The sequence below is a fragment of the Chiroxiphia lanceolata genome, chromosome 1 (genome assembly GCF_009829145.1).
Source record: "Chiroxiphia lanceolata isolate bChiLan1 chromosome 1, bChiLan1.pri, whole genome shotgun sequence".
NCBI lineage: Eukaryota > Metazoa > Chordata > Aves > Passeriformes > Pipridae > Chiroxiphia > Chiroxiphia lanceolata.
The window spans coordinates 47,309,045-47,323,382 of record NC_045637.1 but is presented as its reverse complement, the minus strand read 5'-3'; the positions used below and the strand labels follow the sequence as shown (position 1 = coordinate 47,323,382).

The window sequence follows — 14,338 nt, the reverse complement described above, 5'->3', positions numbered from 1 at the left end:
CGTATTGACCAGCATTTCACCAGACTGAACATCCATCTTGAAACACAAGGGGATATGAGGTCTAACCCCAGGCTAGGGTGGCGCCTGAAAGAAAAGGTAGGAAATGCTAGTGTCAGAAACAGAAACTGCTGATGGGATACTTAGATTAATTACTCTTAGATGCCCTGATAGGACTGTGCCTCAGCTAGCCACCAGGGATTCCACTTTCTCTCCCTTGGCAATTCTTTCCCTGGGTATTTTGCAGGCACAGGTGGCTTGGTGATGTTTAGTGATACGTTATCTGAAATGTACCAACTACCCTAAGGAGCTTGTCAGAGCAGAGTTCTGACCTCCACATTTACTAAGATGTGTTAATTATGAAGTCATCCAAAAGTGAGTTTTTTCTATCAGGCCTCATTAGCTAACAAATTCCAGGAGGAATAACCGTCTTATTAAAACAATGCCCTCAAAAGCAATGTGCTAACATTTTTTTTCTTGGCACAGGTTAACTTCTTGCTAATGTTAATGTTAAATACCAAGAAACTGTGGATCAGAGGTATACCCAAATGGGCAACATTGTGAAATAAATTAGGTTTGGTTTATAGGTGTTTGAGATACTGAGTTGCACGGTTTCTAACTCATCTACCTGTAAGTAATGTTCTCAAGTATTTTGAAAGAATAGTCTCCCTTTGGAAGATGAAGAACTCAATTCTTGCATAGCACTTCCTTGTAAAGATTATTTTTCTTTAAAAAAGCAGGAAAAACATTAGACTTCCTGTAAAGCTAGATTTGCTTTCCAAAGGTATAGAGGAGCATCCGGTGTGTGAATTTTCTCTGTAGCTTGGTTATTGTGTATATTTGATTTAAAAATGTTTAGACCCCTAAAATGTTTTGCTTTTTTAATTTTCTTCTTTTCAAAGATTATAAGGTAGATGTAGTAGAAGAATCCTGCATTCCAAATAAAGAGTTTATGCTACCAGCTTTTCACCTTTCCACACTTGCTTAAAAAAAACAAAGCACCCAACTGTATGGAGGGGATGGGCAGTCCTTTTTATGAGTGGATTTGTTTAAAAACCAAAAATGCAAAAAAACCCCTACCCTAAAACTCCAAAGAAGAGTTATCAAGCATATGCACTGACAGTCTTTGCTGGTGGTAGCTAAAGCCAAATTGGAAAAGGAGTTGGTACCCATATTGTCTTTGAGGACTAAGTTTGAAATTCCAGCCAGAAGAAAAAGAGGGTTTCTTAGGTTGTACAAGGGCTGGAGAGCAGTTTGTTGGCTACAGAGCAAGCCATGTAATCCAGGGGAAAGGTTGACCATCTGTGCAAATACGCGAGGAAGCTTAACTCTGCACGGGGGAGTCGAAACACTTCTTGAATATGATATTGGTGAACTCAAGGAATGGTTTTTGCCTCCTACACTGCTGCAGTGTGGCAGCTTGTTGCAATTGCTTTTCTTCGCTGTGCCTTACATATATTGAATTGCATAGAAAACATGTTTTTATCCTCATTTGAGTAGATCCCAGGCACAGCGATTAAAATACTTGGTCTGCTAAATACCTGTTAAATTTTGGTCTTGGATATAGTTGGACTGAGTTGACCACTTCACAGCTTAGCCATATCAGGAGCTTAGTGATCATTCACACGACCTATTAGAACAAAGAGAAAATTAGTAGAAGAGGCTGCATCTCCTAGGGCTTCCCCGATGCCTTTCCTTGAAAGGCCAGAGGGTCTGTTTCCTCCCACAAGAAAACAAATCTGAACCTCCCCTCCCTAAACAGAGGGGTCCTACTGCCAGCTGAAAAAAGAAGCACATTGCCAGCTGTGCAAATCTGTCCGTACAATGCTGCCAGCAATTTCTTTCCCTTTTCAGCCCATAGGGATGTCTAATGCCATACACTCCCTCTGAATGCCCCTTTCTAATTTTGACCTCTTGTGCTTGCGGGAATTTAAAGCAAACTTCCATGTGCCAGCTCCATTGTAATGTTAGTGGTGCTTAAGAATGCAGCTCTGCAGTATTTTAATATCAAATGTGTGACTGGAGTGATGCAACATGAAACTTTAATTTCTGTGGCATGATTATTGGAACGCTGGGTTTGTATAGTGGACCCCAAGGGATCTGTTCTTCAGGGGTGCTGTTGGAGTTGATCACACTCTTGGATTGTAAGAGTTGCACATTTGGAAGGGTTCCCTCCTGTGACTTTCTTAACACCACCTCATTTAAGGGCATTGGCTTACAAAGAAATTTCATCTTGGAAATAAAGCTTGTCTTGCTGTAGTATTACTCTGTCTCTTTCAAAGCACAGTAAATGCAAATTTACATTACCAGCTGCTGGCCTCCAATGATGAAAAAGCTGCTGTGAGACTAAAACTTCATGTCAGGCATAAACAGCAAGGGGTCTGTGGTGTAATCCCCACAGTTACCAGTGAGACACACTCCATGGACATCGCTAATGGCTGAAGCAAGGAGTGAAGTGCTTATGCTGTTCCAACTACTTGTTGGTAGTGAGCTGTTAGTGTCAAGTCCCCTCCAAGCTGAGCTTTTGTGAACAGTCTCCTCCATTATTTTTCAGGAGGTTTTTTTTTTGTCCAGGATTTATGCTTTTGCATTCAACTGGTGAGGCTTCCTTCACGAAACAATACTGTTTGTGTGTGATGATACCTCAGCATCTCTCTGCTGATCTCCAGACTTTGCTTTATGAATGTAAAAGAGGTTCAGGTGAGGCTAATCAAAGTCTCTCTCAAGCAGCTGTCTCTCTGCTGTCAGTTGAACATTGCATTGCAATTTTTTTACTCAAGAATGTTGGTGATTTTATTCTCATTTCCAAGTCAACCTACTTAACAGGGCACAAAGGAACAGTCCCTTTTCTTTATTATTACTTGCTGCTAACCCAAAGAAAAGAGACAATAATTCCTTCGCACAGATACTACCTATTTTTGTAATGCTTCCTTCTGGCATTAGGTCCTTGTTGAAATGTCCGGGCTTGTTGCTCTCTCCTGTTGCAAGTCCCAAGGACTTCCAGCGTTTGTTATCTAGCAGCTAGAATGGCAAACAGAAAATGGGCTCTACTGCCAACACATAGTTTCTGTTTTTCAGTGATGTAGCCTCCTCAGTTACTTATTTCCCAGTCTCCACCCAGACCATTGATGTAACATTGCCTCCCTCTGTTCTTTTGTCTGCTATACATCAGTCTGGAATGCTTATGTTTCCTCCTGTGCTGTTTAAGTGTTTTGCATGCTGAAGTTGAAGCATCATTCTTACTGGTGGTAAGGAGGATCTCTAGGTGTGTGTTAGTGTGGGTGCTAGTGGAGCTTGCGAGTAGTTTGGCCAAGGTGGTTGGGTGCTCATGAGTTATCCGAACACATGAATGACGCTATTAGTGTTATTCACAGCTTCCATCTTGTGGAAGGTGCATCTTTCAGAAAGATCAAATTGAGCTTTGGGAAAAACAGCTGCATCTTTCAGAAAGATCAAATTGAGCTTTGGGAAAAACATGTGGAAGTAAACTTCTACTCCGTGAGGAAGTGGTGTATGTGTAAGCCTTGGCTTTGTCTGCAGTCTGTCCCTGCACTTCTGTAGTTCTTTCCTCCTCTGGATCTTACGTTTCTTCTCAAGAAGTGTCTGTTTGTCTGGTTCTCAGATGCCACCTTCAGCTCATTATTTTGTGTTACTGCTGCTATGCCAGACTTTAATGCTGTTTTATATGGAGATGGGTGGGTAGTATCTTGATTCTTTGATACACAAAGTACCTCTTTTTGTGAATGTATGATGCTTATGCTGATTATATTTATTGATATATCAGAAGATAGGTGACAGAAGGAAACAGCCTAATGTCTGAAGTATTGTAAATGTCAATTCTTTAATTACCCATATGCAGTCTTGCTGTACAAGCGCTCTTTAGACTTTCTGAAGTTAGCATAAAAGATGTAGAGGAGAAAAATGGCTTCTTGATCTTGACCCTGACATTTTCTTAATGTTAGCTTTTTGCTGCAAAAAAAATAGGATTCAGTCTGAAGACATTATGATTTTCTGCTTTGGTAAAATCACATCTTTCTACTACCTGTAATCAAGAACTTTTCCAAAGGTTGTATCGAAGCTGCAGCCCACATTCTGTTATCTAGGAGGGTTAGAAGTGAGGTTTTTAGGGACTTTTATTACTTTCTTGCATTTTAATAGCTGCCCCTGAAAAGGAAGGATTAGTATTTATGGGCTGTGCCTCTAGGTCTGTGTTGTGATGACATCCTGTTGTCTGGTTTTGTTTCCTTGAAGAGTCCGTTTAAACAAAACTATGAACCCTCTTCCTTTTTACCCTTCAGCTGTGTACTGTGGTCTGTCTTTAGAGGCTCTACTCACTCTAGGTGTTTCTGTTTAGTACTTCATGTTCCTGGTAACTGATGTGCTCAGTGTACTTTAGCTTAACACTTTGAAACTCAGCATCTCAATTTACAATTGATGTTGCTGTTCCAAAAATCCAGTAGTATTTTTATAATGTGTACTCTTAATTCTTAACAGGAAAATAATTTCATGCGAAACTTTCGATTGTTTTGGTGTTCCCTCTTTTTAACTAGGAGTATGAGATACCTACCCTTTTGAAATTATTGGTAGGCAGGCTCAATATTCAGTAGTTACTCGATTAAGCAAGATGTAGAGGAAAGCCTCTCAGTGTAGTGGATTGTGTGATACTTATGAAACATGTCTAATAGAGTTATCAGTAGAGACTAGGGGTGAAGTGTCTGTGACTCAGAATCAGCATCACATTCTGAAAGAGCTGGAGCTTAAAGCTCACCACCACTTGTTAAGATTTCTTGACATGAAGTAAAAAAAAATATGAGGTTTTTCTGAGCATGATGTTTGTTTTAAACTGAGAACTAGACAAGCACGCCTGCCCAGTGGCAATTCTGGCTAAGTGGAAACATTGGTACTGTTTACTTCTGTGTATTTATAGCTCTTCTCACTCTTGATATTGGATATTCCACTTCCAGGTAGTCCAACAACCATCAGGAACTATTGTAAAGCAAGTATCCACACTCCCACAACCCTCAGTGCTCACCCTACAGACATCTACTGACAAGAAGATGCCGCTGAATACACTTGTTCAAACCAACCAGTTTCCTGCAGGTAAAGGGAGAGGAATGCTGAGGTACAGAAGTAAATGCAGGCTGTTGGTAGACTGTAGGAAGGTTGGAAAGTGGCTGTCTGTTGGGAGCAACCACTTGGAGTTGAACTTCTTTACTGTCTTCTTGGAGTTCTGGTGAGAAAATCAGTGCCACATCTACTTCTGGCACTTGTTAAAAGCATATCAATCAAACATTTGTACTTGGTAAAATGCTGTGACCGAGCTCTTTGCAGTGAACTTTCTTTAAACTGTAATGCTTTTGAGAGTCATTTCATGAGACCTTGTTTTTTCCTTCAGCGGGTTCAGGTTGATGCATAATATGAGTTTGTCTCAGCCAGCCAGTTTTCACTAAAACGTTTCACTTGTCAGTACAGAGGAGGGTGTTTGAAAGCATGTAAAGTTTTTGTCTACACAGAACATGTAGAATGTAGGATTCTAGAGTGTCTAGTTTTCAAGTGGACCTAATGAGTTGTTCTTGAATCTGCAGTAGCCTTTGCTGGAAGAAAGAACTGATTAAGCAGTTGTCTTAGCATTTTACTTTGTACTATAGCATGTTCTTTGTTTTGTTTTAGGTTCCATTCTGAAACAAATTACCCTGCCAGGAAATAAAATTCTGTCGCTTCAAGCATCTCCTGTTCAGAAGGCAAAAATGAAAGAGAATGGAGCAACATCCTTCAGGTAAAAATAAACATTATCAGAAGTTATAACAATACAAAGGAACAGAAGGAACAGACAGCAAATATAGAGGTGGGAATGGAGCCCAAATAAAAGCAACTGTCTTTAGAAACTTTTTTCTGATATGTGTTTTTCATTTTATGATACTAACTGGCAAGGGAGAACCTGAAAATTTTTACCTCGTAGCAGACGTTAATTATTTTTAATGTAAGAAAACTGTCCTGATGAGGTGATAGCATGATGAAAATCCAACAAGTGTAGTTATATATACAGTGTGCATCAATACGTGTCAGTTTTTCTCTTGTAGAGGAAACATACTGATTTCCATCCTATGAATACAATTGCAATTAATACAAATATTAATATAATTATACCTATTAATACAAGGTAATCTAGTTACCTTGTATCAAAATCTCTAAGTAGCATTAAAGTAGATGTAACCTCTGCTTTTTGCAAACAGATGGATAGCATTGAACTGTTTCTTGGACTGGCTGGTAACTTTCCTAAAGCTCTCTGCTGTATTTCAGAATCTTTTATTAGCTCCTCTTACAAGCTTGTTTCTGTATGTAGAGGTGAAAGTCTTTGACTACATCTCTAATTATGACTTCTGGCATATTCTCTAGGCCTTTAGATTACAAGAGTGCTTAAAGCTTTTAGTTCTGGTAACTGATTAACTTTTCAAAAGCAAAAATTATTTTTTTGTAACTCTGAAACGTAATGCTGGATCAAAGGTACAGACTGCCATAAGCATTATTGGTCTTGTGACTTTAAGGCAAGTTTTAAGGGGAAAAAAACAAGGCATGATGATACCTTCGTCTTGTTGACCAGTTGACTTCTCATCTCTTGAAAGCTACAACATTGTGTGCACTGATATAATCAGAGAGCTGTTGTTGTTTATAGTAAGATACGGTATAGAGCAAACACTTAAGACAGTAGTAGCCAGAAGTTGAAATTAAAAGCTTATATTAGAGCAGTAGCTCTTTTAGCTGCCTCGAGGTCTTATAAAATAACTTCAGAATTAATGTGGGACATAATTTTGAGTAGTGATGTTAAAAAAAATTACTTCATAAATATCACAATTAAAAACAAAGCAACAAACAAATTCATACCAAAAAAAAAGAATTTTTTTTTTCTGTGATCTTCCTATTGAAATATATTAGCTGTCTTAGAAGAAAAAGGTTGAATTCTTGAAGTTTCTTCCTGGAATTGTTAAATTCTTAGTGTAGGAAAAACTCTGCTTTTACAGTGTGATCCAAGATAGAGTTCTGTTCATGCTTTTGGAATCTGATTTTCAAAGTAGCATAAGTCCACGAAAATTTAGATGGGAAATTTCTAACTCACCTTAAATTTTTCTAATAGCTCCTTATCTCTGAAGAATTTGTCTTTGCGTACATTCCTGCTGCTTCTTCTATGCACTGCTGTAATCAAACTTTATGACTTTAAAATCTACATATTACAATCTTCATATATCCGAATGTGGGCAGTGTGTACCTGAACTCTTGGCTTCCCTCAAGTGTTTGTGTTCTCTCTCTCTCATCAGATAGCGTTAACAGGGCAATAGCTGTTCCTCAGTAAGCTGTGAAGTGGTTTGCTCTCTTCTGTCCTGACATCCAGTATTCCCAGTATAGCTATTCTTATGGACCTATGGTCCATCAACAGCTGATCACGTGTGAGGCAGAGAGGGGCACCATGGCCTGCTTTCAGGTTTTGTGATGATATTTGTTATGGGTAGAGAGCGTGTCTTGTAATCGATGTGACTGTACATGTGACACTCTAATGAGAGTGCTCTTTCTGTGTACTCTCATTGCAATATGTCATCAAGCCTGACACCCTCTGCCATTGTGTGACTAGGTTAGGTTAGGATTTGGGAATGTAATACTAAGCTATACTTAGTTAGATCCAATTTGACCTTGTCTGCTCTTTAATGGGCTGATTTAGTTTGCTTAAGATGAACAGTAGAAAAAGTGGTGATTTCTTGCTCCCCAAACCAACAAACAAAAAACCTCCCAGCAAAACACGAAGCATTCCAATCTTCCAGATACTATTTCAGCTAAGCATGGACATTGCACCATGGCATGTTAAGAATCAGTCTGTTTTAAAAGAATCAAGATTTTTGTGAGCTGATCTACACATTTATGTAAAGTATATACTAGAGCACCCTGGAAAAAAATAAGTCACGTATTTCATCTTCAAATACTTGTTTTACTCCATTCTGTTTAATAAAGTTGTTCTCCAAAGCACATGCAACTACAACTTGTGTATTTTGTCTGGAATGTGCTAACAATCTCAACTAGCAGGCAAACAGGGGTGAGACAGCAGAATGGAGCACATCTGGGCAGCTGCTTCTCCTGTCCTGTGGTAGTGGTGAGTGCTGGTGGTTCCTGGTTTGCTGCAATTGTTCTGGCCCATGTAGTTGTCAGTGATGGAGCGTAGAGGTTTGGGTTAAATGTGTGTTTCTACTGTTCCCTTTTACTCCTGTATAAAATGGAGTAAATAAAGATGGATTCAGGAGCAAATGTGCAGTAGTCAGACACCAGAGGGTGCCACAGACTCACTTTTCAGGCAGCAGAGGGAAGTTCATAGATGTGAAATGCATCTGCATTGCTTGGGTTTGTTTTCAAGTGAATATTCAGTATAAGTGTCAAACCTGACTTCATGCAGTGTAATGCTCAGAACTCTGAGTTCTGTTTTCCACCTTGTCTTGGTAAGCTTAAATCACTGGAGACTTATAACAACAGCTGGAAGAGTTTTCCTGTTGATTTCTGAGTGTGACATGATCAAATGCCAAAAGAATTAAAGGAAGTGGTGCAGAAAAGGGACTTTATGGAGGGATTGCTGAAATATCCAACAGAAACACCTGCATGTACACTCTGGAATATTTTAAATTTTTCGCCATGGTAGAATGATTTTTATAGCTTACTCAAAGTACATGTAACCTTACTTAAAATGATTGAGGTTTGTTTGAACAACAAGAAAAATGAATAGTGAAAGGTACAAACTTATCATGGCTTCTGAAACTTTTACTAGTCTTTAGTGAGCACTGTTTCTAAGGAAATGTAGTGGTAATTTCTTTGGGTTAAGTAAAATAAGTGCAGTAGTGTTTTCATATCTTGCATCAAAGCTAATGACTCAGTGACTTAATGCAAATTTAGTCTCACAGTGAAAAAGTTAGAATTTGTCCTTAAAACAGTACAGGTAGAGATGTTGCATATAAACCCTCGTATGGGTGTACTCAGAAGAGAGACTATGTGCATGGAAATATTCAAGAAAATAAGAACCTGATAAAGGCAGGTTATAGAGTAATGAAAGCTGTATATTTAGAAAGGTGGATAGATGTATAGTATAGAAGTTTACCTCCTCCTTGCTTGAGTATGTGGCCAGGTTAAAAGCAAAAATGATTTCCTGAAACTGTGTGCTATACAGTTGTGTCTGAGGTGGAAGAATCCTTCCTTGGATTCCATTGACAGTTCCACTGGGGTAATGTCAGGTTCTAGCATCGATAGCTTGTGATGTGTGTTCCTTGTGCTAGTTGTGCTTATTTTGTCATTTCCTTTATTAGTAGACCCGTGGCAGTCACTGCCAACAGCAAAGACTTCTCTGTAGTGGTCACTAAGAAGAGGAAACTGGAGTGTACTTGTAAAGATCAGTTAGCACTCAATTATCATTCAGATAAGCTTCATTTACACAATTGTTGAAAGTTCAGGATCTCTGTTAGGCTGATAGAGCCTGAGTAAAGACTTGGAACTGCTCAGTTGCTGATTGTGAAAGAGTAGGAGAAGAGGAGGTGTTTTGGTGCTGGTGACTTCAGCTTTGAATTTTAACAGTGGACATCAAACTGTTCTGACAGTCCTGGGGTTTAACACTTTTATTAGCACAATGGATTTGGGTTACAAGCCTAGTCAGGAAGCTACAGTGTCTAGTTAAAAATAATGAATGGAGCTGGTTTGGGAATCTGTTGGGTCTCCTTTTCTCTGACCACAACACACTGGAACTCCTAGCAATGAGGGCACACAAATGGAACTCATATTGTAATAACTTCAGCTTCTACCTATTTTCAGACAAAAAACAGCCTCCAGGAAATCCCATATAACCTAAGAACGTCAAGTTTCTGGCTAACCCCTTGTTCAACAGTTATTTAGACCACACAGTGTTTTCTGAAGGTGAACTTTATCAAACCTTGCCAGAGAGTACTTTTCAAGAGGTGTGTGTTGGTTTCATTTTCTTCGTTTTTCAAATCAGATTGAGTGATTTATCTTATCTGTCTTAATACTGCAGACATCTGTTTTGATTTGGTCCTAAACCCTTGAAGCCACTGTTAGGGCCCTTGTCAGTTTGTGAAGCAAAAAGGCTTTCTCTTGATGATCTAAAGTCCTGGAAAAACTTTTCCCGTACGAGATTCATTCAGTATCTTAACTTAAATGATCTTAAAAAAAAAAAAAAAAAAAAAAAAAGCTGAGGCACACAGGCTATTATAACTCATCTGAGTGATGTTTGCCTTAAATATACCAGATTTTAGTTTTTATTTTGAACAAATAGTCCAAAGCTGCTACAGGAGAATCCAGCTAATGGAGGGGTGTTAACAGCTGAAGCTCTGCTACCGCACTTCAGAAGCGTGGCATCTTCCCCGCTATGTACGTAGGTGTGGTAGGACTAATCCAAAGGACAAGATCTGGATTGGTTCTACTGTATAATCAAGGACTGTTTGTATCCTGTATTTTTAGGGAACTCACTAAAGAAAAGTGAAGATCAGGTTTGTGCTAATAAACCTGTGTTGTAAGCTTCAGCTTGTAAGATGGGCATCTTGGTTAGAAAATGGGCTTATTTTTAGTTCAGTGAATCAGCATTCAACTTTATTCAATGCTCGGTTCTACCTGGTGAATTAGTTTTAGAACAAATATCAGTCTGCAAAAGCGGTGGTGCAGGATTAGGGGTTTGTGGGAACTTTTAATCCAGGTTTATGTCAGTTTGTGGTTTCCAACCTTGCTCAGAATTTCAGTTTCATGTAAGGGATTTGCATGCCTAGCAGCTGAGGCATTAGCCAAATTAAAGTTTCAGAGGCACTTCACTGAAGTGTGAGAGCTTTTAGGAGCTTTCTGTCCCTGTCCACACCCACACTAAACATCTATTTTATATGGGAATAGCTTCCAAGATACATCAGTGTGGGTGCTTGTTGATAGTCAAGAGGCTTTTTCTTTGTATCTATTCTGAACAAAGCATAAAATGTTGGTGTTTTCTTTTGTAGAGATGAAGATGACATAAATGATGTGACTTCTATGGCTGGGGTCAATCTTAGTGAGGAGAATGCGTGCATTTTGGCAGCAAACTCTGAGTTCATTGGTACAGTGATTCACTCTTGTTCAGATGAACCATTTCTCTCTTTGGAAACTCTTCAGAAGAAGATCTTGAACATAGGTGAGAGCAATGCACATGTAACATATATGTATGGATGTAGTATTTTCTTGCCTCTTTCATCAGCCAGCCTCCAATCTATGAAGAAGGACCTGGAACTATTAATATCTCCCATCTCAATTCATGTGTTTCTACCAAACTATACTGAGCTTTTACTTCCCCTTCTAGGAAACAACTGTCCTTTAAGGTTTTTTTTAACATGGAAACAGTCTCAAGCACAACCAGAAAAAAGAAACTGATGCCACTTCAACATGTGAGAAGTGAGCAGCTTATTACTCTTAAACTTAATGGAACACTTAACAACCATAAAGATGCTAGTGTCAAAACACTTACATGTGCTTTTTTATCTCTGCAGTTTCTAACTTGATGCATTACACTATCTTTCCTAACAATTTTTGCATTTCTCAGCCTGTTCAGATATACATGCTCTATGGACAACATTAAGAAGTTTGCAACTGCCAATACAGTTGACTCCTTCTGTGGAAAAAACTTCAGTTAGTTTTATACAAAAGAGATGTTGAAACTGTTTGTCTGTGTAGCGAATGGTACTGTGGAATGTATGTTGAATGCATATGACTAAACTGCAGTAGGAAGTTTCTAGTGTACGCATCATTTCAGTTTGTGAGCAAAATGGTAACTGTTGCTTAGCAGTGTTGTGTTGTGTCAGAACAGGGAGCATGCATTTGTAACCACACTGAGTGGTACCACTGCTGTCAACAGCAAAGTCCATGAGTGTTGCTCTGCTCCTTGCTCGTGCCCTCTGCCCCATAGCGCTCTGTACTGGAACAGTGAGTTTTACAGCTGAGCATCCAAGAAAGCCTGTGGTTGTACATGCAGTCATAATTCTGTCACAATGGTTTAGCTACGTGATCACCAAGTCTTTCTCTTTCTAGACACACCTGGTTCTCAGTCCAAAGTAAGCAGCTAACCTGTGACAAGTATGTAACCTGCAAATGCTACCTGCAACCTCAGTACCCCTGCTCTGGTTAGCCAGGATGTGTCATCTGAGCTGTATGAGGCATAGTAGAGTGAAGTAAGTGCTGTGTTATTAGTGGCAAAGGGAAAATACTCATCAAAACTGATGCCTGGAAGATTTTCTCAAAATTCAGTAGAGGATTAATCAATCCTTCTTGGGAAGTGTATATAAAGAAGAATTAGGAGCTCTTCAAAAACACAGAGTACTTCTAGAATAATTTGCTGGTTTGGGGTGCAAAGACAATTCATTGAAAGATGGAAAATAGAAGCCTGGCTGTTTCATGGCTGGCATGGTAGTTGTTCCACATTAATAATAATAATAATAGGAATAATTCATGTCATAAATGAAAAGTGTTTGATTACAAGGAAAGGAATATTGCTAGGGAGTACAGCAATTCAGAAAATGAACACATCTACTTTTGAACCGAGCCCTCTTTGAATTAAGAAGTGTTTGTGTGGAGGGAGGTCTTGAGGTTTGAAGGGATTTTACTAAGTCTTTAAGTTGGTGTTTCGGTGTTCTGATAATCTAGTGAGAAGCTGCTGAGGAAGTATTGAAAAGTCCTTGAGCAAAATGAGCTTTGCATTCAGCTAAGGTACACACCAGTGTTTCCTGATCAAATACACTTTGATTGTATCTGGGAAAACATCCTAGATTCTCCCTGTCTTGTGAAATTGTTAATCATTTTCAGTTAGAGTAGCAAAGGCAAATGAAATAGGTGATTAGTTTTTTTACAGTGTGCTGTTTATCCATTCTTAACACTTCACTTGGCAGTAAATACCAAAATAGGTTTTGAAGGCGTGCTGTATATTGCATCATAAAGTATTACAGCTGCTGTAAATGCAGCGAGGGGCGAGGAAAAGCGCTTCTGACAGGTACAGTGTATGAGGCATGTGAAGCTGCTGCCTGCCGTGCCTACCAGGGAAAAGTTGCTGCTGTCCAGGTGTCTGGATGGAGTCGTGTTGAGTGATCGATGGTGTCAATTGTGGGAAGGCTTCTCCGTCGGCAGCCTGCAGCCGCAGGAAGGTTACAGAGGTGATGCCCAGCTCTGGGTGCAGGGCCAGCACAGCTTTGCCTGGAGCTGTCACCAGCCTCGGTCGCAGCTGCTGAAACGCAGAGAATCAGCAGCAGCCCCAGAGAAAAGGTTGAAGGTGATGGCAGGATGACCCCAGCTGGACTTGAATCTACGTTGTCCGAGCTGCTGCTGTGGGTCAGTTGGGCCTGTCTGCCCCCTGTCCGTCAGTCAGGGCGTTGAGAGGGTCCTGTGTGCCTGGAGTGCACTGCAAAACCTATTCCTGCTCATCAAATAAATGTCATGAGTTGTTAACAAGCACGGTGTCAAGCAGGGCAAAATGTAATTCTGTATTTTTTTTAATTACTGGAATTAACAGAATATGGCACTAATTTCTACAGCTACTGCTTCTCCCCCTCCCCGAACATGAAGCTTGATTTGTGTTCTTATTAACTTTGTCCTATAAATGACCTTGCAAGGAGAGTGGTTCTGGAGGCTAAGTGAAACAATGTCTATATTTTCTGAAGCTCCAGGCTAAGTTTTATTAATGTAATGTCTAAGATCTTTGAAGTTGTGACTTTACCAGGAAAATCATAATCTCCAAACCTTTATTCATAATGGGTATGACTTCCAGGGGGAACAGAATACCTGCTGTGCTAATTATTTCAATTATCAGCTACTACTAAAACACGTAATGGATTTTCTCTGCTTCCACAGGTAAAAGGCATGACATTATGGAACTTAACTCTGATGTTGTGAACTTGATCTCCCATGCTACACAGGAGAGATTACGAGGGCTCCTAGAAAAACTAACTGTAATTGCTCAGCACAGAGTATCAACCCACAAGGTAAAGGAAATCATTAGGCAAGTTTTGCACCAAAGTTTTCCTGCTTTGCAGCCTTAAACCTCTTCCAAGCGTAGGCACATCATAGGCAATATGTGCATTTTCAGTAGCTACCAAAGGCTGATTTTAACAGTTATAGCTTATAACTGTTCTATTTGACTTGTTGGACAGGTGCTCTTAAAACCTAGCATAAGACTAAATGCATGTGTTTCTTCTCTTCCATAGAAGGAAGTGTTGCCTGTTATGCAAAATTTATCTTACGTGTAAAGCTCTTTTTGAATGCTCTTGATGGTGGGTTGATTTAGGGCCTTGTGTTTTCCTTATGCATT

The 14,338-nt window shown here is 39.5% G+C and overlaps 1 protein-coding gene across 2 annotated transcripts in view; it reads left to right on the top strand.

Moving 5' to 3' along the window:
• The window catches only part of TAF4B (TATA-box binding protein associated factor 4b), a 70,603-nt gene that overhangs the window by 25,264 nt on the left and 31,001 nt on the right, over window positions 1-14,338 (top strand). For both annotated transcript variants that reach the window (XM_032707682.1, XM_032707689.1), the window contains exons 8-11: window positions 4,962-5,097; window positions 5,668-5,773; window positions 11,013-11,182; window positions 13,882-14,012. In XM_032707682.1, coding sequence (XP_032563573.1) covers window positions 4,962-5,097; window positions 5,668-5,773; window positions 11,013-11,182; window positions 13,882-14,012 — 543 coding nt within the window. The remainder of the gene's footprint in view (window positions 1-4,961; window positions 5,098-5,667; window positions 5,774-11,012; window positions 11,183-13,881; window positions 14,013-14,338) is intronic.